At 40.6% G+C, this 27,709-nt stretch overlaps 1 protein-coding gene across 1 annotated transcript in view; it reads left to right on the top strand.

Moving 5' to 3' along the window:
• The window catches only part of DROSHA (drosha ribonuclease III), a 270,019-nt gene that overhangs the window by 117,989 nt on the left and 124,321 nt on the right, over nt 1-27,709 (top strand). The window contains exon 17 of the mRNA XM_075826743.1: nt 21,882-21,989. Within this exon, the coding sequence (XP_075682858.1) occupies nt 21,882-21,989 (108 nt within the window). The remainder of the gene's footprint in view (nt 1-21,881; nt 21,990-27,709) is intronic.

Below are 27,709 nucleotides of genomic sequence, written 5' to 3' on the forward strand. Positions count from 1 at the left end.
CTCCTCAAAGTATTCAAAACCACATTCAGAAAGTATTTTAACCCTTTGGGCGTTTCACAGGAATTGAGGCAAAGTAGAGGTGAAATTTACAAATTTCATTTTTTTTTGCCGAAATTCATATGTAATAAAAAAAAATTATATAACACAGAAGGTTTTACCAGAGAAACACAACTCAATATTTATTGCCCAGATTCTTCCGTTAGAAATATCCAACATGTGGCCCTAGTGTCCTAATGGACTGAAGCACCGGCCTCAGAAGCAAAGGAGCACCTAGTGGATTTTGGGGCCTTCTTTTTTTAGGAATATATTTTAGGCACCATGTCAGGTTTGAAGAGGTCTTGTGTTACCTAAACAGTCGAAACCACCTCAAAAGTGACCCCATTTTGGAAACTACACCCCTCAAGGCATTTTTCTAGGGGTATACTTAGCATTTTGACCCCACAGTTTTTTTTTTTTGAAGAATTTAGTGGAATTAGTCTGTGAAGATGAATATCACCTTTTTTTCTGTGGAAACATAGAATTTTTTCATTTTTGCAAGGAATAAAGGAGAAAAAGCACCCCAACATTTGTAAAGCAATTGTTCCCGATTATGGCAATACACCATATGTCGTAATAAACTGCTGTTTGGTCCTGCTGCAGGGCTCAGAAGGGAAGGAGCGCCTTTTGGATTTTGGAGCGCAGATTTTGCTGGATTGGTTTTCAGTGCCATGTAGGGTTTGCAATGCCCCGGAGGGACCAAAACAGTGGAAACCCCCCAAAAGTGACCCTATTTTGGAAACTACACCCCTCAAGGATTTTTTCTAGGGGTATAGTGAGCATTTTGACCCCACAGGTTTTTTGTGGAATTAGGCCATGAAAATGAATATCAACATTTTTGTCCACTAAAATGTTGAATTTTTTAATTTTCACAAGGGATAAAAGTGGAAAAGCACCCCAACATTTCTAAAACCATTTTTCCCGATTACGGCAATACCCCATATATGGTCATAAATGTTTTTTTATTAGAAATTAATTAACCCTTTCAGGACTGATCCTTTTTTGCTTTTTCATTTTCGTTTTTCACTCTCCGCCTTCCAAGTGCCATAATTCTTTTATTTTTCCGTCAATAGAGCGGTGTGAGTGCTTATTTTTTGCGGGAAGAGTTGTAATTTCTATTAACACCATTTGAAGTACCATAAAATGTGCTGGGAAACTGAAAAAAAATTATTTGCGGGCTGAAATTGGAAATCTTTGAGTCCTCCATTGTTTTTGGGGTTTTGTTTTGAAGTCTTTCAACGTTGCTGTAAAAACGACAACTTTAGTTTTATTCCGCGTCTCAATATGATTACGGTGATACCAAATTTATATTGTTTTTTTTATATTTTACTACTTTTACAAAGAAAATACTATTTGTTAAAAAAAAATATATTGTTTTGTATTATCACATTCTGACATCCAGAACGTTTTTATTTTTTGGTCAATTGAGCGGTGTGAGGGCTTATTTCTGGCGGGACGAGCTGTAGCTTTTATTGGTACCATTTTATGGTACATACATCTTCCTGATCACTTTTTATTACATATTTTTTAGAGCTAAGGTGACCAAAAAACTAACTTAAATTCTTTATCGTTCACCGTGCGCAATAAATTAAATTTTACTTTATTCTGCCGGTCGGTACGATTACGGCGATACCATTTGTATATAGGTTTTTTTAAGTTTTGCAGCGTTTGCACAATAAAATGACGTTCCTATAAAATAATTTATTTTCTGAGACCCCATGTTATGAGCCGTAACTTTTTTATTTTTTAGTCAAAAAAGCTGTGGGACGTCTTGTTTTTTGCGGGACGGGTTGTAGTTTTTGTTAGTACTATTTTGGGGTAAATGCGGCTTTTTGATCACTTTTTATTCTATATCTTGGGAGGGGTGGTGACCAAAAAATAGCGATGCTGACATAGTTTTCCGTTTATTTTGTTTGCGGCGTTCACCGTGCGGAAAAAATAACATTGTTTTGTAGTTTGGGTCGTTACGAACGCAGTGAAATATGTGTACTTTTTTTTAACTTTTTCATTTTTTTCCTATAATACATGACTTATAGGAAAACAAAAACTTTTATTTTTACACTTTTATAAAACATTTTTATTAACTTTTTTTTTTTTTACTTTTTACACTTTATTTTTTTTACCTGCAGCTCTGATCGCTGCTAGAATACATTACACTACCTAGTAGTGTAATGTATTCCAACATTCAGTGTGACGTCAGTCACTCTGACAGTAAGTCTACAAGGACCAGCCAGAGGCTGGTCCTCATAGGTTTCCATACATGGCAGACCCCCCCGGATGCCATCACAAGCATCAGCAACCCCCACAATTGTATGGGGGCTGCTGATGTGCAACAAACCCCGTAAATGAGGAGAGCGCAATCAAGCGCCGCATTTAACGGGTTAATTGCCTAAATCAGCGGCGATGACCCGCTGATCGGCAACACTGGAGTGTCAGCTGTTGGGGACAGATGACCTCCCAGTTCCCGATGCTCACCTTGTCGCCGACAGTGTGCATCGGGAACGACACAGTGACTTCCTGTCACTCTGACAGGAAGCCTATCCGGACCAGCCGGAGGTTGGTCCTGATGGGCTTCCGTCCATGGCAGACACGGAGGCCATTGTTTGGCTTCCGTATTCCATGCTAACTATCGGCAAACCCTGCGATTTAGGAACGGGGCCTGCCGATATGCTAGAAACACCTAAAATGCGGCGATTGCAACCGATCGCCGCATTTAAGGGGTTAATTCGCTGAAATCAGCAGCAAAGGACCGCTGGCCGGCAAGAGTGGAGTTTCAGCTGTCGTCGACAGTTGACCTCCCGGCGCACACTGTCGTCGACAGTGTGCAGCGGAAACAACTCCGTAACTATACGTCCTCGTGCAGGAAGTAACCTCCCGCGACGACGTATAGTTACTTATTCGTGCGGATAGGGGTTAAATGATCACTAACTTTTCAACAAACTTTGCATAAGTCAATAGTTTGAGAGAATATAAAAAGCTTTGAATATATCATATTAGGGAAAAATGCCTCTTCCTTCACTTCTCAGGCTACTCACACCCTCCTGTTAACTCACTCTGAATTTACTGATTTTTTCTCTACAAGACCGGCTATAATTTTACTAAGGGATCACATTACAGCTGCCCATAGAAGTCTTTTGGGAACGGAGCAGAGTGAGAGAGAGGCAGAGTGAAACAGACACACATAGTTTATGCTGCAGCTTCTAGTAAGTGTTTTATACCACCCCAGTGTTGGATTTATATCTACATTGCTTATTACTGCTATATAATGTCCCCCGTGCTGCTACTGCTTCTGAGAGGTGCTACAAAAGAAAAAAAAACAGGGGAGCAGGTTGTTTTCTTCTCTCTGTGTGCAATGTATGGCGGACATCGTAGCAGTTAGGCTCCACCCATTAGCTCATGGAAAACCGAGAATTAGAGATTTAGTTGAAAACTGGTGAGAAATGTCATCTAATGTTAAGAATAGTGTTACTCCTTATGTGCACACATATGACAGCTTATTCTGAAAAGTCACTTGAAAGGGTTTTTTCATAATATAACATTGAGAATTAGGGTTATCAGCAGAACAAAGAGGCCACAGTACTTGCAGGAGTGTTGCAGTCCCTTCACAGCAATAACAGATAAAGTTCCATCAGTATTCATGTAGCTGTATAACCAAAGAGAATATAGTAGTGATCACCTGCCAATTGTAAATACTTTATATATCAGACCAATATAGTTTTTTTAGGAAGGTTGATCAAAAACAGTTCATTTTAGTAATATTTGCCTGCATCAAGACTAGATATCCAGACCAAAACAACGAAAAGAGATGCAAAAACGCATGAGTGTTGTATCAAATATAAAATTTGTTTATTTTATTGGAAATAACTAAAATACAGCATATAAAAAGGTCCACAGACACACTAACAAAGAGACGACATATACATGTACAGCAATGGTCTATGTGAAACATAAGATAGTAAGAAATATCGCCATACTGACCCATGAGCTGCTGGAGCAATGTAATCGACGTCCACCCTGACGCGCGTTTCGGCGCACTTGCCTTCATCGGGACCCCAGATGAAGGCAAGTGCGCCTAAACGCGCGTCGGTTTGGACATCCATTACATTGATCCAGCAGCTCATGGGTCAGTATGGCGATATTTCTTACTATCTTATGTTTCACATAGACCATTGCTGTTCATGTATTTATACATTACTTATGCATTGAGCCTTGTCCGCATTTGGTCTGTTTGTGTATGCCATACCTTACTCTCGGACTCATACATACATTTATTGTTCATTACTTCTTAGCAGGAGTTTATGTTATGGTCGTCTTTTTGTTAGTGTGTCTGTGGACCTTTTTATATGCTGTATTTTAGTATTTTCCAATAAAATAAACACATTTTATATTTGATACAACACTCATGCGTTATTGAATCTCTTTTTCGTTATTCATGTAGCTGTGTCTGAAACTGGAGATCACTACGTGTACAAGAGCAGGGAAGGGGCCGTGGCAAGGATTGTCCGGTACAGAACTTTAAGACACTCCGAAGTAAAAAATTATAAATCTACTCTTTATTATATAAATTTTGATAGCTTATTTAACTTGATTATCTTCAAAGAGAATCTTAACTTACAAGTGAATTTAATATACCTTTTTGAGACCATCCTATAATTAATAAGTGAAGAAGAAAAATTCAAAACTGAAAAGACATATTCACATTTACAGTGCAACATTTTAGCTAAAAGAGCTTTTGTATATTTGAATACTTCTGGAGCATCTAATTAGTGTGCGGAAGAAACCAAATCTGCATCATTTATAAATGGAAGTCATGACATTAGTGTGAACAGAGGTGATCAAAAGAAGTGAAAAACAAAATAAGATGCATATTAAAAATAACGCATGATTTTCAATGTAAAATCTATTGAGCTACATTTAAAAAGTACAATACCCAATTTTATAAATCTATATAAGGAAAGTGCTTGGGGTGGGGGGATCTTAATACTCGAAACCCTCCTCCCCTTCCCCCTGAGCATATAAGGAGGAAAGATTGAGTTAAATGTTAAAAAAAAAATATTCTGTCATCACTAGGGGGAGGCCGCTGCATGTGAATTTTTTGGGGGGAATTCATCAAGTTTACTGGCGTAGAAAAGTCTCAAAGGCCCAAAAGTAAGAATTTGCAACTGTGACTTTTGGGTATTTTTACGCTGCCCCTCACATAGTGTGGCGTAGATTTCGCTCTGTAATAAGGGCGTGTTCACACAGGGCGGATACGCTGTGTAAAAGCACACTGTGTATCCACCATGTGCGCCGCAGGGAATTCCGGCCTAAAAAATGCACCTAAAAAAAAAATAAACAATTCATACTTCCATAGCCATGGCAATGCGTCCCGAAGGCCGTTATGCAGCCAGGCCTCCTGGATTGACGTTACATCCCATGTGACTGCTGCAGCCTGTGATTGGTTGCCCAGTACCTTACCCCCCAAATCGGACTACCCTTTTGACATTCTCTCCCCCATCGAACAACAAAAAAAATTTAAGTATTTCTGACCTCACCGCTCCTTATCTCCCCTCCAGGTTCCCTCAGTCCCTCACTATCGGCCACAGGTGATACAACATACTGACACTGTGTCACTATGCTATATGTAAAGCATCACTGATGACATTGAGTACTGCATTGCATTTAAGGCCCTAACGCTGCGCTGGCGTCAGGTACTTGTATAAGCCGCAGCATACTGAGAGGATCTAAAGGGAGAAGCGAAGAGGAAATATTCTCCCTTAAGTTCAATGGGAACTCTATAAATCCTTATGCAGTGACCTCCTTCTAGTGGTAGCTGCGGGCAAACCGAATGTTATGCTATTTTATGTCTGCCTAAAGGATGCAGGGGATTTGGAGTGTTATATTAAGACCCTGGATTTAACTGTTGTGCTCTACCTGCATACTAGATTTAGGATGAAGTGCAGCAGTTCTCCTCCAGTTATAAATGCCAATCCCCACTGCTTGATGCAAGGTGCAGTCACTTTTTCAGTAAAAGATACAAAATATGGACATAAATGGCAATAAAGCCTCAAACAGGTTAAAAGAAATCTCGGTGGAAATTATTCATACGTCCATAAAACATACATAAAAAAAGGCATATAAAATGTATAAAAATCCACGTGGCATCCAGCTAAAAATAGCATGACTTGAGTTCAGCCCACCTTCCCAGGTAGTGCCACACAGCCCCCCTCCCTTTATGTAGCGCCTTCGGGGCTCATCTATGAGTGGAATCCTCAACCAGAGCATTGCCGGCGCTCTGGCCAGGGACTCCGCTTCAGGAGCGCTGCTAGCACTCTGCCTGGGAAACTGCTCTGCTTCTGACATCTGTCCATATATGGATAATGATGTCAGGGGCTTCCCCATAGACGGACCCCCGGAGCAAAGCCACCGCTAGCGCTCTGCCTAGGACTCCTTCTCTCCTCCGTAATCACTGTCCATATATGGATAGTGATGTCAGGGGCAACCCCGGAGCCGGAGTCCCAAGCAGAGCCAGGGAGTCTGTAGCATAGTAAATGGCAGAGTGGGGAGCTACCTCCCTTTTCCGCCATAGCGTTGAATAGTTTCTGTTACCTAAGGATGCAGATTCTATTGAATGTGGTGTCACTACCGCTGTAGCAGACATAGCGGCTGCTATTGGGGCCACAGGGCAAGGGGGCCCATGACGGCGGGTGACATGGGTCCCCTCATGCCGCGGGCCCCGTAGCAGCTGCTACATTGATAGGTACACCGCCTCCTAGAGGAGCCATGGGTCCAGCGTCAGCACCCTGCGGCCGAGTGGGCCCACCAAAGTGTAGTGGGCCCCAGCACTTGCCCAGGTTCGCCGGGTGCTGACGCCGGCTCTGTTCCAGGTCAGGAACTATGGAACCACAGAAGTCAATTTATATAGATCAGTATTACACAAACCTTACTATTTATCAATAAAATTCACATATTTTGTCAAATGAAGGCTTCGCACTTTAAATATACAACAAACTTACATGACATTACCTTCTGGAACAAATATATGTGCGCAATGCCATGCTCTTAGGAAAACTTCTATGAATATTTATTTGGAATGGACTTTGCATATCAACAACCATGTGATCAGCACCAACCAATCACCGGCCAGTACTATTACTTTCATAAAGCCTCTTTCTCTCATGGTCTGGTACCACGTAACTGTAAACTGACAATTCAATATTGCTAATCCATTCATAAACTATTGCCTTCATGGCCCCAAAACCACGTAGTTTACTCTCGCTTGATACCAATGGCGTATCACCCTTATTTTTTGGATGCAAATACAAACCGTTACTTTTCTGTTGAAGGCACCAATGCACTTGGAAAACCGATTTAAAAATACTAAATTTGTTTTTATATATTTACACACGATAGAAATTTTAGGTAATACTGTTGTTGAATCGTCTAAACAACGTGTGTGTGTGTGTGTGTGTGTGTGTGTGTGTGTGTGTGTGTGTGTGTGTGTGTGTGTGTGTATTTTTGATATTCTTTTACACACATGCTATAAGGATAAAGGTTCTTCTTTAATAACGTGGTGTCAGTCAGGCAGCCATGCACTTAATACTCTAGCCTTGTATACTGAAATGACTGACAAGAATAGTAAACACTTCACTGGACATGTTGAGCTGAGGGCCCATAAAGCCAGTCAGGCTGTTAAAATCCTATTCTTCTTGGTTGTATACTATAAAGTTAGAGCATTCAGATATGTAATATCCACTTTGACGTACTTCGTTTCCTAACTTGGAATCACCTTACACGTTTTACTAATGAACGTCCGAAAATCTCTTTGCTCTTCAAGAAATATCACAATGGATTCTATTAGCAACAGGAGAGATCTTAATAATGAGTTGCCACATATCTTATCTTGCATGAATTACTCTAAAGGAGAAATATAACATTTACTTGTGTGATTGGGATCTGAGTCTAGAAGATTAGTGGCATTTTTGTAGACCGAAAATGTTGAAGAGTCATTGGCTGGAATGAGTAAAAGGATATAAAATATTCAGATTAACTTTCAATAGTACTCCATGGATTTGTGAATTAATGGTCCCTCTATTTAACGGGACATTAAGGAGGATATATTGAATCACTGCTGACTTTCTGCCTTAATGGTATGCTTATTATTGCAGCTATAACAGGATTTTATCAAAGTACTGCAATGTAGGGGGTAGCCTTGTCCTGCATGTGTGTTCATGAGTATAGAAAGTCTGTGTGGAAAGAGTTTGCACATTTCTGCAGTAGAAGACTGACCGCTACGTAAAGTGCCAAGAAGCTTGAAAGAAATACATACGTTTCTTATGATGTAATAAACTGAGTACTTGCATTAATAACACACCCTATTTTCTAATCTTATGTGACCCCTTTAATACTCCATTCCTTCTAAAATACTTTTTTGTAGGATGATTCCAAGGAGACGGAGGACATATAAACTTGCAGATGTTACATTAGGTTCAAACCATGTTTTTGCTATACAGTTGAATGCTGTCTTATGGCCGGGCAGAAAAGTGTACGTCAATTCTGTTGCATCTTTTTTTTATTATTTTTACTATAATATATTGGAAGTATATTTAATTAGGTGCAAGTCTGTAGAATATCGGAAGGAATGTAATTTTTTAAAAAAATGTTGTAGCTTTTTATTTTTAAAAACCTTTCTAGAATGGAGGCCCGCACTTTTCTTCTCTGTAGTGTCTGTGTAACACCCCCTCTAACAGAGGTTTCAGAGAATGTTATGAATGTTTCAGGTGACTCCACCTTACTGTATTATTTTAGACTCACGGGTGATGAAGAGGATTTCTCTACACCAGGGGTGACTCGGGACCAAAGGCGCTGCTAGGTTTTCTTTCACTGGGGGCAAAGATGCCGTCTGGCGCACCCGCCCCAATTGACCGTTCAAAGGGTTTGACCACTTTAGAGTAAACTGTCCTAACATGTAATACTGTTACTCCAGCTCTTAACTTGAAGGCCCCCTGCAGCCCATGGACCAGGTAAAAAAACACTGGACATCGGAGATCTCCACGTCCATAGAATCTAAGATGGTATTACCCATGTGACTGCTACCCCGGCTTTCCTTTGCTGTGTCTACTCCTGCACAGACGCTGAACAGTAGCTGAACGCGTACGCAGAGATGGACGCAGCATGGGAAAGGCGAAAAAGCGGTTATATGGTTAAATGATGTGATCCGCCACCATTTTAGATTTTATGAACGCTAGCTCCACCGCTGTTCAGTATTCACATAACCAATTCCATGGGCAGTCCGTGGTCTTCAAGCGAAGAGCTGTGGTAGGGAATAGCTCTTTTAACACTTGAACATGACATATTTTGACCGCAATGTGTGTACCCAGCTTTAAGCATAATAAAATATATATTGCTTAATTACTCAGTCAAGCAAAGGGCTTGATGCAGGCCATGGAGTGGGACAGCCAGGCATGTCAGGAGGTGAGGGTCCGTAAGGCCAGGTCCAGGAAGGGTGAGGAGGAGGAGACAGCAGCTGCAGAACTGAGCAGGCAAACAGAAGTAACCTCACATCAGGTTACCACTTCACTGCGCTCTGACTTGTCTGGAGGAAGAGTGCCTGAAGGGCAAAGTCAGGATCTGTTCATCTGACTTTTCAATTTGTTAGTGCTCCGTAGTCAGGTAGAAAAATAAAGTGACCAATAATGCTGCAACAGCCACCCACAACAAAGGGCACCTCTGTCAGCAGCAATCAGCTGCTTTATTCAACTGACAGAGGCGCTCTGTGTACTAGGTGGCTGCTGCAGAAATCTGCTATTAATATGGTAATGTTGCCACCCTTCCCCAGCTCGCTCTGTGGCTGACTCTCCGGGTGGCGATACTGTGGGGCTGGCGGAACCCCCCCCCCCCCCTGATTGTACTTCCATTCCCCTAGATATGTCCCTTCTTGGGACATCCCTGCCTGGCTATATATCAATAATTAGGATTTCAGGAAAATACACCATATGGGGCAATTTCATGAGGGGAATTTCTTTATATAGTAGATTAGAAGCACAACTGTAAAGTAATCAACATGACGGTTCTCATTCACGCTCTCAAACCTATGAATGGTTGTGTTCAGCTGGCCAGCCTTGAGTATTATAGTTTGTAAGGCCAAAAAAAAGACATATGTCCATCCAGTTTAGACTATAATTCTGCAATGATGTTCCAGGAAGGCAAAACCCCCATAAGGCAAAATCCAACTTCCTCATCCTAGGGAAAAATTCCCTCCCAACTCCAATATGGCAATCCGAATATATACCTTGATCAATGACCCATCTCCAGTAATATAGTACCCATAACTTGTAATATTATTACACTTAAAGGCATCCAGGCCTCTTGAATTCTTTTAGTGAATTCCCCATAACAACTTCCACTTTCAGAGTTCCATAGTCTCAACTGCTCTTACAGTAAAGAATCCCCTTCTATGTTTGCCTAGAACCCTTCTTTTCTCTGTACATAGAGGAGGCCCCTTATTAAAGTTACAGTCCTGGGTCATGAGAAAGATCTCTGTATTGACCTTTTGATATATTTATGCATACTTATTAGCTCACCCGTTAGAAGTATTTTTTTCTAAACTAAATAACCCTAATTTTGCTAACCTTTCTGGGTACTGTAGTCTAGCCATTCCATTTATTACATTAGTTGCCAGCCTTTGAACCCGCTTAAGCTCTACTATGTCTTTTTTTTTTTTTTTTTTTTTTGTGCACTGGTGGCCAAAACTGTACACAATATTCCAAGTGTGATCTTACTAGGGATATATGAAGTGGTAGAACTATGTGTATATATGCCTCTTTTCAATTACCCCATAATCTTATTTGCCTTGGCAACAGCTGCCTGACACTGGTTGCTGCAGATAATTTTACGGACAGCAAAAATTCCTAATTACTTTTCCATTTCAGTTTTACCCAGTGTTTTCTAATTTAGTCTTAAACTAAAAGCTAATCGAGAATACCAATATATGAACATTGGTGCACTTGAGGATCCAGTGTCTGATTAGTAGAAACAGATTTTCTGTCGACCCCAGTAAGTAGACTGTATAATTGTCATCCGTATAGGTTGTAGAACACAAAGGGAAGCAAGTCGGAATATCACAATAACCTGGATGACCCTCTCTACTGCTTCAGAGTGACCCAGTTTTTTTTCTTATCTTGACAGACACAGAGCAGTCGATTTTATTAACTATTTCACCTGGGATGGGATCTAGCTAAACATAGGTCAAATCAAAAGGACATCTCACTAAATCGACCGGTTTCTGAGGAGGATTTTGTATACAATTATGTCCCACAGCAAAAGTGTTAAGTCTCTTTATATGTAGTCCTGAACCAACCCTATTGGTCCTTTCAGTCTCATTTCTTAGGCCTATACTGTATATCTTAGCTGTCTGTATTTGTCTCTCATTGGTTATTAGTCGTAGATTTCAGTTCTTTCTTGTCACATACTGACCTGATACAGCTCTTGTCTACTCAGACCCAGGTATATAATCACTCAGTGAGGTCTCATGCACGAGCGTAGATTTAGTCCGTAATTACGGACCCATTCATTTCTCTGGCCGACTGACACCTTCCCGTATATTTACGGGAAGGTGTTCGTGCCGTAGAAAAAACTTCCGTAAGAAATTGGACATGTCCTATATATTTTTTTATTTTGCGGACCGTGCTCCCATTCTTTATAATGGGAGCATGGCCCGCAAGTGCGGACGGCTGTCGCTGGCCGTGCCCATAGTTGTGGACCATGTGTGCATGAGGCCTAACTCTGTAGATTTTATCTCCCCGGAGTAACCTCTTGTTAGATAGTTGCTGTGCCAGCTTGTCTTCATAGTCATTTCTCTCACATTGAATACCTACAAATAAACGTGGGGACATATCAAAGTATCCCAAAGGGAATAAATACCACAAAGTACACTATGTACCATGAAAAAATAGAAATACTTTATTAAAATAATCATAAAAACATTTTGGCCATCAAAAGTTAAAAAACAATGTTACAGACAAATTAAAAATAGTGTGGAAATAAGATGAGGACTACACAAATAACATGCTAGTAACATACAAACATCTAGTGATGCGGTAAGGTACAAGAAATTTGGTTAAAAAAAGATATACCGTATATATCGGCGTACAAGACGACTTTCTACACCCTTAAAAAAATGTCAAAAGTGTGGGGTCGTCTTATATGCCGGATATTGTCGGATATTAGGGATGCACGTTGCAGCCGCACAGCTCAGTATAGTACACATGACTATGAGAGCGGGGCTGCGGCTGTGTAATTCAGCCACAGCCCCGCTCCTGAGTCCTGACATATGCGCGCGGGGTCAGCATCATGTGATGCGGCCGGCGCTGCACTAATGATCTGCGGCACTGAAGACAGAACATGGCGGGCGCGCTACAAAGCACCCCCATGTTGTCTTCAGTGCCTGAACTGCCGCTCATTAGTGCAGCGCCGGCCGCATCTCCTCATGCTGACCGCGCGCGCACTTCCTGTCAGGAGCGGGGCATTGGCTGTATTACACAGCCGCAGCCCCGCTCTATAACGCCGGAGATCAGAGAACCTCTCATCTCCGCCGTTATTCCCGTGAATGCTGCGATCACAGCTGACTGCAGCATTCAGGGGAAAGTGAGAAGGGGGGATGCCCCTGGATCGCGTCACAGGGAATTCCTGTGACGCGATCGAGGGCCATACCATATATGGGCAGACAGCCCAGGGTCTATTGACGGACCCCAGGGCTGTCTGACCATATCTCTTGTTGTTAGGATATACCCAAGTATGTCCTAACAACTGCCTGTGTGCTATCCGTCCACAGGCTAATGTACTGGCACATATCTGATATATGTCAGTACATTAAAGTTTAAAAATAAAGTAAAAACAAAGTATGGTTACATTTTAAAAAAAATACACCTTCACCTTTTTTACAATAAACATTAAAATAAGTCTCAATACATAAAATACACACATTCAGTAATGGCGCGGACAACAATGTTTTTGCATCATTTATGATGTGTACGCTGTAAAAAAATGAAATAAACACGGCTTTCATTCACTTATTAATGTGAGGCGCGAGGTGCGATGAATTTACCCTCCATGTTCCTCACATTAATAGTAATTAACCCCATCATGTACCTCGCCTATCTGCGCATGCGCGAGTTCAAAGAGACAGAGTCCTGGGTCCTGCCGCCGATGGCCATAGTGAAGCGCTCCTGCACGAAATGGTGAGTATATCTTAAATTCTATATTTTAAGGGTAAAAGTTGGGGGTCGTCTTATACGCCCAGTCGTCTTATACGCCGACATATACGGTATATGCACTGAATTTATTCAAATAATGCAAAAAGACGTCATAGGGCAAAATGCCATAGATCAATTAAACAAATAGCCACTGGCATAAAAGGTTGTTTCAAAACTGTTTAGATACAGATCCAAAATAGGAGTATATAAATCAGAGAAATAAACATCCAGCATAAGGAACCAAAGCGCTATACCGACCCGTTTGTTGCATAGTGAGTCAAGACAAACACCCTATCTCCACACGTAACACCCTGACGAGCGTTTCGCCGTCAGCTTTCCCAAGGGGTACTGACTGATGGGATAACAGTCATTATAAGTATAGAATGTGGTGGGAGGAGATTTAAAAAGTGTCCAATAGCCACACAGTATACACAGCATCTGGACGTTCTAATCACAAGCATAACAAGTGTAGACATTACATACCTTGATTATAAATTCAGAATAACCTGCATAGCTAACTTCTCTCACATTGCAGGCTGCTGTTTAACCATCTCACATGATCTGCAGTCTGCTCGGTCATCTCTCAAATTTCTCCACCATCACTCACATGGCAGGCTGCTGATAATCCCCTCACCTGTAGAGATAGAGACCTCCAGCTCACCTTATATGTATATATGACTCTGGTCTTCCTGCACGGATCCTCGTGTCGGCACACGATAAATGGACAACAATGAAAGGACGGAGGGTTGGATCCAGCGTGGATTGTAGAATAAAATGGAACGAAGTTCCAAGTTTAATGGACAAAAAGTATTTGATTAAAAATCAGGACTTAGGTAAAGAGTGTGAAATCCTGGTAGTGTGAGGAAAAAATATCGGTGAAAAAGCCTACGCGTTTCAGACGCTGCACGCGTCCTTAATCATGGCCAGTACTAGCCATGATTAAGGACGCGTGCAGCGTCTGAAACGCGTAGGCTTTTTCACCGATATTTTTTCCTCACACTACCAGGATTTCACACTCTTTACCTAAGTCCTGATTTTTAATCAAATACTTTTTGTCCATTAAACTTGGAACTTCGTTCCATTTTATTCTACAATCCACGCTGGATCCAACCCTCCGTCCTTTCATTGTAATCCCCTCACCTGCTCTGCATTCTCCTCAGTCATCTCTCACATTGCAGGCTGCTGCTTATCCCCTCACCTGCTCTGCAGTCCCCTCGGTCATCTCTCACATTGCAGGCTGCTGCTTATCCCCTCACCTGCTCTGCAGTATCCTCCGTTATCTTTCACATTGCAGGCTGCTTCTTATCTTTTCGCCTGCTCTGCAGTCTCCTCAGTCATCTCTCATGTTGCAGGCTGCTGCTTATCCCCTCACCTGCTTTTCCATCTGTCTCCTCAGAGCTGACATTTGAAAGCCCTTTTGCCTTAGCACCCCACACACTTTTCTCCTTTGACCCATAGAAAGATCTCTGGTCTTTAATTTTAGCAGTCAATATTCTTGTGCAATGCTCCTTGCTCCCTTCTCTGTTTTGTCTTTTTTTTCTTCTGGTTTATCTTCATCTTTCTCCCTTTTTTTGCATCACACTTTTATGTTATCACTCGTAAGTGGCAAAGGCTACTGGAAAAAAGTCTTCTTAATTCCTGACTAAACCACATATTCTTTGTATCTCTGGAACAGGGGTCACATTTGCATATACAGTGCAGCTGGGTTTATATGCTTTATTGATAGAGGGAAGAAGGAAAAGGCTGGCACTGTTGACCCAGAAATTATTTGGATGGAGTTTTTCAATGGCTCTTAAAAAAGGATCGAGGCAGTCAAATTGCCCCGAAGGTGCTTTTCGACCATCACAGCACAACAAACTTAATATCAAATATAGAAAGTATCGAGGCACTCACCGACTATGCAACAGATTATAGTTTATTCAAGATCTTGGTCTGTGATGTGGAATAAGCCTACGGCCATTTCGCGTGCGTACACGCTTTTTCAAGGCCCTGGCGTCCCTTCCTTTTCCTGCCCTTTTTATTCCAGAATTAGCATAGATTGTTTCATAACAAAAAATAATAATAACAACATCAAGGCAGGAAATACACAACATGTAATACTAGGTGATACACCATAATCATTTCATAGCTTAAAATAACTATATATTTATTTAAAATAACACGGTTATAAAAGCACTCAGGTCATTGAGATCGAGAGGTCCTAGTGCCCCTGTCTGTAAGATGATTTCAGCCTCTTTTTGTAAAAGGGTTTTAGGTCTATCTCCTCCGGACGATAATGGCTTAATGTGAACCAAGCCCACAAACCGCATACATCGTGCATCGCTTGCATGTTTTTTCCTGCATATGTTGTATCAACAAAGGATAGCCTTCACCTGTATTAAGTGATCTTATGTGTTCACGGAACCTTATATACATCGATCGTATCGTCTTTCCTATGTAAAATCTACCACAGTTTCAAACTACCGCATATACGACATACTGAGTTTTACAAGTTACCGTTCATTTATCTCAAACGCACAGCTCCCTAAATGAAGGTTCCTAGTACGGATTATGGAATTGCATTGTCCACACTTGTGATTACCTTTCGGTCCTAATGCTGACAACCCTGTTTTCATCTACTTTGTCTTTTTGGGAAAAACGGCCCTTAACCATTATGTCTTTTAAATTTCTACATCTTCGGAAGGATATTGTTGGTTGTCAAACTTCGTCCTCCATTAACAATGGGTCATTTTCAATCAAATGCCAATTTTTTCTAATGCTACCACGAATTGCATCACTCATAGGACTATGGCCGAAAGATAATATAAAACGTTTATTATCTTTTGTATTACATTTTTTCCTCTTTTTATTGTGCTGTAATAAGGATATTTGTTTCTTTTTACTTGCCTTATTTAATGCTTCCATAACTAAATCCGAAGGATATCCCCTTAATTTCAATCTTTTTCTCATCTCATCTTCTTTTTCATAGAATGTTCCATCACTGCTATTAATTCTTCTTAAACACAAAAATTTAGCATATGGTAAAGATCGGGTGACATGTTTCGGATGATAACTGTCATACCTTAAGAGTGTGTTGGTAGCGGTAGGTTTACGATACCCTCTTGTCTGGATCATGCCTCCTTCTGTGCTCACATATACATCTAGGAATTCAATTTCCTGGTTTCCAAATTTGTCTGTAAAGCCCATATTCATTCTATTTTTATTGAGATATTGTACAAATTTTAAGAATTCTTCCTGTGTACCGGACCACACTATAAAAATGCTGTCTACATAACGCAGGTACAGTTGCAAATACCTAGCATAGGGATTAGATAGGTTATAGATCATTTTTTCTTCCAGATCCGCTAAAAATAAATTTTCAAAAGTTGGGGCTACTGGGGTTCCCATAGCCGTTCCTGACTTTTGACGATACCATGTGTCATTAAACTAAACTGGAAAGAGTTATGGCTCAACGCAAATTGCCGTTCTTCACAAATAATGTCAAAGTATGAAGGAATATTCCTTAAAAATAGGTGCATCACCCAATCCAAATCGCGTGAAAGTGGCTCAGTAACTGACCCAATTCCCGCTGTAATCGAGCCTCCCGGGTGAAATTCAATCGATTTATGTACTTTTGGAATGAACTAAGTTCAAGATAGATCTATATAAATCAATACGTAAAATGAATTTACATAGTGTTTTCTAATAATTCACGTCGGCGCTGCACAGAGCCCAGCAAGCGCCGACGTGAATTTACTGTGGGCGGTCAGGAAGCCGTTAATAACGGTAATCATATTCTCTGTAGCCGAACCAATCGGTTCAGTTGTCAGAGAACTGGTTGCTGGGGAGTCGGGGACACTGACACTGCCGGGGTTAGAGTGATCTACCCAGCGCTATGCCGTCAGAAGCAGGGGTCTGCAGATTCACGTCCTATCAGCACGGGGTATATGCGAATAGGACGTGAATCTACAGATTGTCGGCATGAAAGGGTTCATCGAGGTCGCAATTTGACAACCAATAATATCCTTCCGAAGATGTAGAAATTGAAAAGACATATTGGTTAAGGGCCATTTTTCCAAAAAGACAAAGTAGATGAGAACTAGTTGTCAGCATTAGGACCGACCGGTAATCACAAGTGTGGACAATGCAATTTTTGCAATTCCATAATATGTACTAGGAACCTTAATTTAGGGGCTGTGCGTTTGAGATAAATGAGCTGATAACTTGTAAAACTCAGTATGTCGTATATGCGGTAGTTTGCAACTGTGGTAGATTTTACATAGGAAAGACGATACAATCGATGTATATAAGGTTCTGTGAACACATAAGATCACTTAATACCGGTGAAGGCTGTCCTAGGTTGATACAACATATGCAGAAAAAACATGCAAGCGATGAACGATTTATGCGGTTTGTGGGCTTGGTTCACATTAAGCCATTATCGTTTGGAGGAGATAGACATAAAACCCTTTTACAAAAAGAGGATGAAATCATCTTACAGACAAGTATAAAAGAGTATCCGGCACACCAATAAGGTATTTTGTGCGACGTTTCGGTCAAAAGCGACCTTCATCAGGCACTGAGCTGTGCTGGAAAACTTTATAGACGAGCGTTAGTGGTGCTGATAGCGGCTGGCCGCTGTATCATGGCGTACTCCTCTTACAGACAGGGGCACTAGGACCTCTCGGTCTCAATGACCTGAGTGCTTTTATAACCTTGTTATTTTAAATAAATATAAAGTTATTTTAAGCTATGAAATGATTATGGTGTATCACCTAGTATTACATGTTGTGTATTTCCTGCCTTGATGTTATTATTATTTTTTGTTATGAAAGAATCTATGCTAATTCTGGAATAAAAAGGGCAGGAAAGGGAAGGGACGCCAGGGCCTTGAAAAAGCGTGTATGCACGCGAAATGGCCGTAGGCTTATTCCACATCACATATAAACCATAATCTGTTGCATAGTCGGTGAGTGCCTCTATACGTCCTATCTTTGATATCAGGTTTATATGCTTTATGGTAGCTGCAATGAAATAAAATTGTCAAAGAAATGTCAATAATACTGTATGGAGCGAAAGATGGAGTACATTGTACATCCCTTTACCATAAACACCAGTGAATGACAACCGAGATGCATACAGAGCCTTATTTGTGTGTGTATTTTCTTAAAAAATCTGCAGTAGAAATCTGCAGCGCAACTCTGATTTCTGCTGCTGATTGGTCAGTGGCTCTGCACACGGATTAGCCCCATGGCAATTCTATTGAGCAAATCTGCGGATTTTCAGCATGGAATCCGCAATAGTGATGAACAGGTTAGTGAATTCTGCCAGGATTTAAGTGCCGAATTTACCTGAATGTCTTTTTTATTTTTTATGTATAACCATGTGAAAATAAAATAGACACCAAAAATTTAAAAAAATTTACTTAACCCGTTAGTGACCGCTAATACGCCTTTTCACGTCGGTCACTAACGGGCTTTATTCTGATGCATAAGCCTTTTTACGGCACTGCATCAGAATAAACAGAGCAGGGAGCTATACAAAAACACCGAAAAAGGCCATACTTACAAATGGACACAGCCAGGTCAGAAATGCTGATGAAAGGGCGAGCAGGTGCTTTATATAATAATAGCCACTCCCACTAGTCTTGAGGGGAGTGGTGTGTGGTGCATGGGATGTGTAGTCAGAAATAATAAATGAATAGTGTGTGTGCAAGTGTAATACTAGAAGTGAAATATAGGGGGCAGTAATGAGTGAAGTGCCTCAATAGAAATAAATGGATAATGGGGTGCAAGTGAGTGAAACATGGAGGGATAGTGTGTACGTCATGAGGCACAACGTGTATAGCCAGGTAGAAGCCTATTTGTGACGCCTTGATAATTCATAGAGCGGGCTACCCTGCTTGCTATGCCAAACAACAACACACCATGCTCTCCCAGCATCAAAGACCCGGCTGTGTCCAAGAGAAGCGAATATACATAATAATGAAAAATACCTGGGGTATTGGTAATCATTTTGGCCAAAAGGACGCAAGCTCGCAATCCACGACAAGGATCCCCAGACTTGCGAGTCCCTAACTCCTAAACTGGAATAGAACGTTCCTGATGCACAAACAGAACCGATAAAAACACAGGGACATATACAAAAACACCGAAAAAGGCCATACTTACAAATGGACACAGCCAGGTCAGAAATGCTGATGAAAGGGCGAGCAGGTGCTTTAAATAATAATAGCCACTCCCACTAGTCTTGAGGGGAGTGGTGTGTGGTGCATGGGAAGTCAAATCTCCCTGCTCTCAGTTGCCAGAGGTAGCTGAGGGCTGGTGGCGTCCCTGCTCGTACATGTGAGATCGATATTCATATCGATCTCACCCGTTTAACCCTTCAGATGCGGTGCTCAATAGCGTGCACCGCATCTGAGTGGTTTTGGAGAGAGGAAGGGAGCTCCCTCTCTCTCCCACCGACACCTGGCGATAAGATCGTCGAGTGTCTGTGTCTCCGATGGCAGCCGGGGGCCTAATAAAGGCCCCCAGGTCTGCCTGTAGTGAATGCCTGCTAGGTTATGCTGGAGGCATGACCTAGCAGATGCCTGTCCGTTTTAAACGGACAGGCAGTAATACACTGCAATACAAAAGTATTGCAGTGTATTATAATAGCGATCGGAGAATCGCATATTAAAGTCCCCTAGTGGGACTAATAAAAAAGTTAAAAAAAAGTTTAATAAAGTTAAGTGAAAAAATATGAAAAACCCACTTTTTCCCCTAACAAAATGCTTTACTATTAAAAAACCAAAATAAAGTAAAAAAGTTCCGCATATTTGGTATCGTCACGTCCGTAACGACCCCGACTATAAATCTATTACATTATTTAACCCGCACGGTGAACGCCGAAAAAAACTGAAATAAAAAACTAAGGAAAAATTGATGTTCTATGTGAATCCTGACTTTAAAAAAAATGTGATAAAAAGTGATCAAAAAGTCGCATCTACTCCAAAATGGTACCAATAAAAACTACAAGTCTTCCCGCAAAAAAAAAAGCCCTCATACAACTGCATCGGCTGAACAATAAATAAGTGATGGCTCTTCAAATATGGAGACACAAAAACAAATAATGTTTTTACTGTGTAAAAGTAGTAAAACATACAAAAACTATACAAATTTGGTATCATTGCAATCGTAACAACCAGCTGAATAAAGTTATTGTGTTATTACTCGGTAAACGGCGTAGATTTAGGACGCGAAAAAGAGGTGACATTTCAGGTTTTTTTTCTGTCCCCCCCCCCCCCAAAAAAAAGTTAATAAAAGTTAATCAATAAATTAATATGTACCTGAAAATGGTGCTATTAAAAAATACAACTTGTCCCGCGAAAACCAAGACTTTATACAGCTATGTCGACGCAAAAATAAAAAAGTTATAGCTCTTGGAATGCGACGATGGAAAAACATAAAAAAATGGCTTGGTCATTAAGGGGTTAAAAAAACCAGATTGAAATAATATGTCGTTTTCCAATGATGCATTGCCTTTAACCTGGTCAGATTCTAGTTTGGAATCTCGGTCATTACCATTTACCCTGAGGTGGCGCCTATACATCTTAACTGTTTTAGTTTAGATAAAAGAACTGTCCTTATTTGAGCACTGTCAGGACTCTGCAATATGCTGACCTGAAAACCAATGTTTTATGCAGCTGCATGAAATTCAATAGGAAATGCTGAGCTCTCGAAGTGTGGTACTTCATGAGATAAATTTCTCAGATGTGCCTGACTGTTCCAAAAGGCCGGATAATTTCACTTCACTCGTCTTATTCACGTCTGATGTATCACGTTTCACTATCTGGCAGTCTGACGGACGAATCTGGGTTTGACAGATGCCAGGAGAACGCTAACGTTCCCTAAATGCCTAGTGCCTACTGTAAAATTTGGTGGATGTGGAATAACGGTCTAGGGCTGTTTTTACAGGGTTTAGGCTAGGCCCCTTTTAATGCTACAGCATATGAAGTCAACAGTTTGGCGAAGACCCTTTCCTGTTCCAGCATGACTGCCCCAATTTACAAAGCGAGGTCCATAAAGACGTGATTAAACAAGTTTGGTGTCGAGGAACTCCAGTGGCTGTACAGAGCCCTGATCTCAACCCCATCGACCGCTTTTGGGATGAAATTGAACTCCGAAGCCAGAGCTTCTCATCCGTCATCGACTCCAGGCAATTATGACCATAAAAGAGCTTAATTGCATATTAACGCCCATGATTTTGAAATGTGAAGTCCAACAATCTCGTATAGGGTGATGATCAGGTGTGCGTCTACTTTTGGCCATATAGTGTATGTGACCATACGTACATACTCCCTTGATCTTTTTGGCCAGGCCTTGAAATTTCTGTCTGCCAGGCGTCCATAAGACTGTCATCCATGTAGGTTTCATAGAACTTTTAACGGTGCTTCTCTCTTGAGTTTAGGCATTCTTTCGGAGTTATAAATACATTTTAGAGAATCATACTGTTAAGTATTCTGAGATTTTCTACACAATATCTTAGAATATCACAGGCCCTAATAATTGACCAGCATTCAAGAGATGCTATTGTTATATGGTTGTTTCTTTTCATTCTGTAATGGGTTAAATAGATTTTTTTTCTGTGTTTCAGCATGCGATGATGCTGCCAGTGCTGACCCATCACATTCGCTATCATAAGTGCCTCATGCATTTAGATAGACTAATTGGATACGTGTTTAAGGAGCGCTGCTTGTTGCAGGTGAGTAGATACAATATTTCTTCTTCGTTCATACAAGTCATGTTCTATGTATCGAGATCACAAGTTGAGCAAGTGTATTATATTGCTTAACCAAATTACAGCATATTCTTTATGGACACTGCACCGTAATATAGCAGCTTCCCATTATTTTCATATTTGTTAGAACTTTAAAAATAATTGAAATCATCTAACCTGGCATCACTCCCTTTTTTTTTTAAACATTCCAGCTTAGGTTTACTGTGCATGTACGTAAATATCTTTAGCTCGCTGTATTGGAGAACAAATTCCCTTGGTATATGGTCATCTTTTGAATAGCGTTACCATTTAGCCTTCGTCATGTCATCTGTACACAATGCAGGCTTTGCATGCAAAATCGTTTTATATGTAAATATTATGCATTTGTTTTATTTTTATTTATTTATTTTTTTATGGCATCTTCATGTAAAGCATTCAATGCAGTGTTCATGTGGGATTTTACTTGTTGCTAAACTTTTTACTTTTGCTCTTCGAAGAAAATGTAGATTGTGAGGAATATGTACAGCATATATAGGGTACACCCAATATTTATTTAATTAAACTTTCAGTTCTTAAAGAGGAATAAACGTCTAACAGATGAGGGTCCCCACACTTATCTCTAGAACGAGGCCTTCTGCCGGCCGTCCTACCTTCTGCTCACTGTGCTGTTCTGCTATTCACCTGTATGGGAGTTACGGAAACCGCGTAGCTCACCAAGCTCGGCTGTTTCCATACTGCCGGCCACCTCAAGTACAGAGTAAACACAGCCGTCTACCAGGAAATTTTCGACCACTTCATGTTTCCCTCTGCTGACAGACTTTATGGAGATGCTGATTTCATTTTCCAGCAGGACTTTGCACCTGCCCACACTGCCAAAAGTACCACGGGTTTAATAACCACAGTATCACTCTGCTTGATTGGCCAGCAAACTCGCCTGACCTAAACCCCATAGAGAATCTATAGGGTATTGTCAAGAGGAAGATGAGAGACACCAGACCCAACAATGCAGACGAGCTGAAGGCCGCTATCAAAGCAACCTGGGCTTCCATAACACTACAGCAGTGCCACAGGCTGATCGCCTCCATGCCACGCCGCATTAATGCAGTAATTCATGCAAATGGAGCCCCGACAAAGTATTGAGTGCATATACTGTACATACTTTTCAGTAGGCCAACATTTCGGTATTAAAAATAATTTTTTAAATTCGGCTTATATAATAATCTAGTTTTCTGAGACACACTGATCACTCTGGGTGTAATAAATCTATATAATAGGAGTTTCACTTTTTGAATTGAATTATTGAAATTAACTTTTTCATGATATTCTAATTCATTGAGAAGGGCTAGTATGTCTGAAATGGGAATATCCCTTTAATTTTAAGCTGGCTATACACAAGACCGCTATCTCACCCGATGTCCCCAACAATTATTTTAATAGGGAGGGGAAAACAAGCCACTGCCAGACACTTTTGCCTTATTTCCTGATTAAGCAATAGGATTGAGCATGTTGGATTTTAACATGCCCGATCCTCTTTCCTCTAAACAGTTCACATTGGGAGACAGTCGAAGGGCCCCTGTACGCTTTGTTATGGCTGACATCAATTCAATGTTTATGGGAAGCTTTACTACTTTTTATTGATGTTTATCAGGTCTTAAAAACATAATAAGCAATAATATAGGTCAATACTTCGTACCTGATCTGTGAAACATTGTAAAGTGTTATAAATTGGACATATTGATTTTGTGTAACAAAAACTGCAGGATATACAGAATTGTGAAGAACAACCTTGTGAATATACACCTCAACACGTCACAAGATCATCCTAATAAAAAAAACGAATAATAATTTGTCCCAACCTGACATCAAATATAGATTACTCTTATCTTCAATTTTCAGTCGCAATATTCCTCATCGTCCTGAAGCCATGTTTCTCCAATTAATGTGGGTACATCATATCCATGTATTTCATGTGACATAAAACATTATCTAAAGCAAATATAACAAAGTTAGTTAAAAACATGCAATAAAATCATGGGTCAATGTGCAACACTTACACCATTATACCAATCGGGATATTTGACACACAGGCTTCAGATAAATGTATGCATTTTATTTTCTATATTCCGCGTCTTTGGTTGCAAGCTATCCAACAAGAATATTAATTTTAATTCTAAGTAAGACTTGCAGGTTATCTGCCCTTCATAGTAATAGCACATGGCCAATGGCTCTGAATCTACTGTAGGTTGACTTACAGAATGGGCACATTCAATGAAATGTCTTGGCATAGGTAAATCTAACCTTAGTTTATGGATTGCGCTCCTTATATTTGGGAATTCTTTCCCCAATTTCCTTAATCTTCTATTTAGAGAAGTCCACACGGGCACGTTATAATTCACACTACATAGCTGGAAGAGCAAGTATATCTATGTGGAATAGTGTAGCGTTTGCCTGTATAACAGATGTGAAAAATACTGTCCTTACAATATATTGTTGTAATTGGGGCAACCCAAACATGGAAAGTTACCTCTTTTCATAGTGTTCAAATAAATTTTTGGGGATACTTTAGAAGATCCAATATCTGACCGCGCCAAACCATTTCTCAAATTACCACCACATGTATTAAACATTAAGTGTGGGTTGGCAGTCGGGTACAGATGGACAACCCGTTTTAATTGCGGTCCAATTCTTCCTCAATGCCTGGGCTAGCTTTCCAGTTAATAGACCATATGCAGATATGGACAGGATTATGGTTGCTGAGCTAGTTATATCTTTCCTTGAAAGTAATGATTCTCTAATATTATACTTAATCTTGTCCCTATATCATTCAAAAAGGGTTTCCGAATAATCGGTCGACAGAATCTTATTACACATTTTGTCCAACCTTTTATCCAATATAAGATCATTGCTTACAATTTGTCTCACTCTTAAAAGTTGTTTCCGTGGTGGGGATTCTATGAGTACCGTTCGATAATTACTTTGAAAATGTAGCATGTATTTCCTAGCCGTGGGTATAACTGATAGGTCAGACTTCAGACCACACATTCCTGATAAATCAGTGTTTCCAAAAGTTGGACCTCGATCTGCGAAAAGTCAGGGTGAATTTTAATTCCGGAAAATCACTGTACAACTCGTCTTAAAATAACCTAGTGAAATAATGATCGTTCCTCCACTCTACCTTTCTTCAAAAAAAAATATTGTCTATATACCTTAAAGGGAATGTGTTGCCAGCAAAACATGTTTTTTTTTTTTTAATTAAACAGTTAGTGTGTAGGTGATTAAACATTGTTCTAATTTTTTTTTTTTTTTTCACGAGTCAGGAAATATTATAAATTGGATTCAATTTATAATATTTCCCAGCACTGGTCACTAGATGGAGCCATTCCCAAAATTGCAGCATTGCATGTGGTAAAGCAACCACATTGCTTTATGCTGCAAAATTAGGTAAAAATTCCTCGCTCTAGTGAGCTCTCAGAATCCCCCCCTCCTTTATCCTGGCTAGTGCCGGGATAAACGAGGGGTTAGAACGGTCTAACCTCCTACACTGTGTGTCGCCATTTTTTGAGCTAACACACAGTGTAGAAGGTTAACATACAGTAGTAAACACACTGAAACACGAACATACATAGAAATAACTTACCTGCTCCAGTCGCCGCCGCTCCCTCCGGTCCATCTGCTGCCGCTGCTCCATGTGCACAAGTCCGGAAGCCGCGACCGGAAGTAGTAATCTTACTGTCCGGCCGCAACTTCCGGTCCACAGGAAAATGGCGCCGGACGGCGCGCATTTCAAATTGAACTGTGTGGGAGCGGCGCATGCGCCGTTCCCACACAGTGGCGTACACGAAAGTGGATGGAACGGGCCCCGTTCGCAGTCCCTATGGGACTGGAGCTGCCGTATTCCATGTCTGTATGTGTCGTTAATCGACACATACAGAAATGAAAAAAAAAATGGCAGCCCCCATAGGGAAGAAAAAGTGTAAAAATAAAAAAAAGTAACACACAAATTAATCCAAACATTTTTAATAAAGCACTAACATCTTTAACATATTTAAAAAAAAATTGTGGTGACACTGTTCCTTTAACCAGCCACAGACATGTCTCCAGTAACTCGAGGTGTACACATGTCTGCACTCAAAGACAGCCATATAAATGGGGGCCATATTGGACCCCAAGGCTGTTTTATGGCACAAAATTTGTTCTGGAGGTGTTGATTTGGCCTCCACATTCACCAGATCTGTCTGTCTGCCTGCCTGTCTATCTTATTTAAATCCTGGTTTGTGTCTCTACAATACCTGTGCTTTCTTATTCAAATGTTATGGCCCTGACAGCTGTGTGCATCAACCTTATGTGTTTGCACTTCTACCATGTACAGTATTAGGCCCAGTTCACAGAGGGTTTTTTAAGCGGAAATCGCATGGGAATCCGTGTCAAAAAATGGCCGAAACTACCTCCGATTGACTTCAATGAGCGGCAGAGGCGACTTTTTTCTGCGACGACCAAACAAAAAGCGGCATTCTCATTCTTGCCATGGTTATGCCTCTGACCTTCCATTGAAATCAATGGGAGGCAGAGAAAGCGTTTCTCATGTTTTTTTTTGCCCCTGGCTCTCATTGGCCGCAGGCAAATTGCTGCATGAAATTGCAGGCAGGTCAAAATCTGCCTAAAAATTCCTGAGGGTATGTTCACATGCAAAAATAAAAACGGCTGTAAAATACGCAGCTGTTTTCAAGGGAAAACTGCCTCTGATTTTCAGCCGTTTTTTTGGAGCTGTTTCTCTATTGAGACCATGACAAACGGCTCAAGAAGTGACATGTACTTCTTTTTTATGGGGCGTTTTTTTAGGCGCCGTTTTTCCAAACGGCTACGTAAGAAAACGCCCCGTTGGAATGAAATGCCGTTTTTCCCATTAAAGTCAATGGGCAGATGTTTGGAGGTGTTCAGCCCTCCCGTATTTTCAGGGGGTTTTGGCCAGAAAAATAGCTGAAAATAATCTGTGTGAACATAGCCTGAAGGAATTTTGAGCCAGATTCTTCTACCTGCAAAATTAACTCTGTGGACAGGGCCTAAGGCCCAGTTCACACTGTTTTTTTTTTTACATGTTATTTGATGTGGCAACCGCGTTGGAAAACGCTCCAAAAAACTTCGGAAAATGCCTCCCATTGATTTCAATGGGCGGTGGGTTTTGTACCCGCAAGTGGAAAAAAAAGGGGCGACATGCCCTATCTTCAGGCGTTTTACGTCTCTGACCTCCCATTGTCATCAATTGAAGACAGAGAAAGCGTATTTCGCTGCATTTTTGACCATGGCGCACAATGGGCACGAGTGAAAAACGCGACAAACGGCTTGCAGGAAATTTTCTGCCTGCAAAAAACCCTGTTTGAACATTAGCTTAATTCTCACTCTTTTTATCATTCTTTGTTTTGCATTTGCTTAAATCGATAAAACATGCGAGCAAAACCAAATAATTGGATACAAAAATATAGCAATTTTTTGTTTTGGTTTTACAAAGCAAAACCCTAATAACTATAAAAAGCAAAAACTTTTTTTTTTAAAAATGGTATAAAAGAAAGTCTTATTGGATACATAATGAAACAAATTATGATGGAGCAGCAAATTGTTAGCGGATCTGTCACTAGTTTTTTAATTCCAGATCTCCTCACTAATCTAATAGGCGCTATGATGCTGATAACTTCTGTGTAAAAAACTTT

Source organism: Rhinoderma darwinii, chromosome 5 (genome assembly GCF_050947455.1).
Source record: "Rhinoderma darwinii isolate aRhiDar2 chromosome 5, aRhiDar2.hap1, whole genome shotgun sequence".
Taxonomy (NCBI): domain Eukaryota; kingdom Metazoa; phylum Chordata; class Amphibia; order Anura; family Rhinodermatidae; genus Rhinoderma; species Rhinoderma darwinii.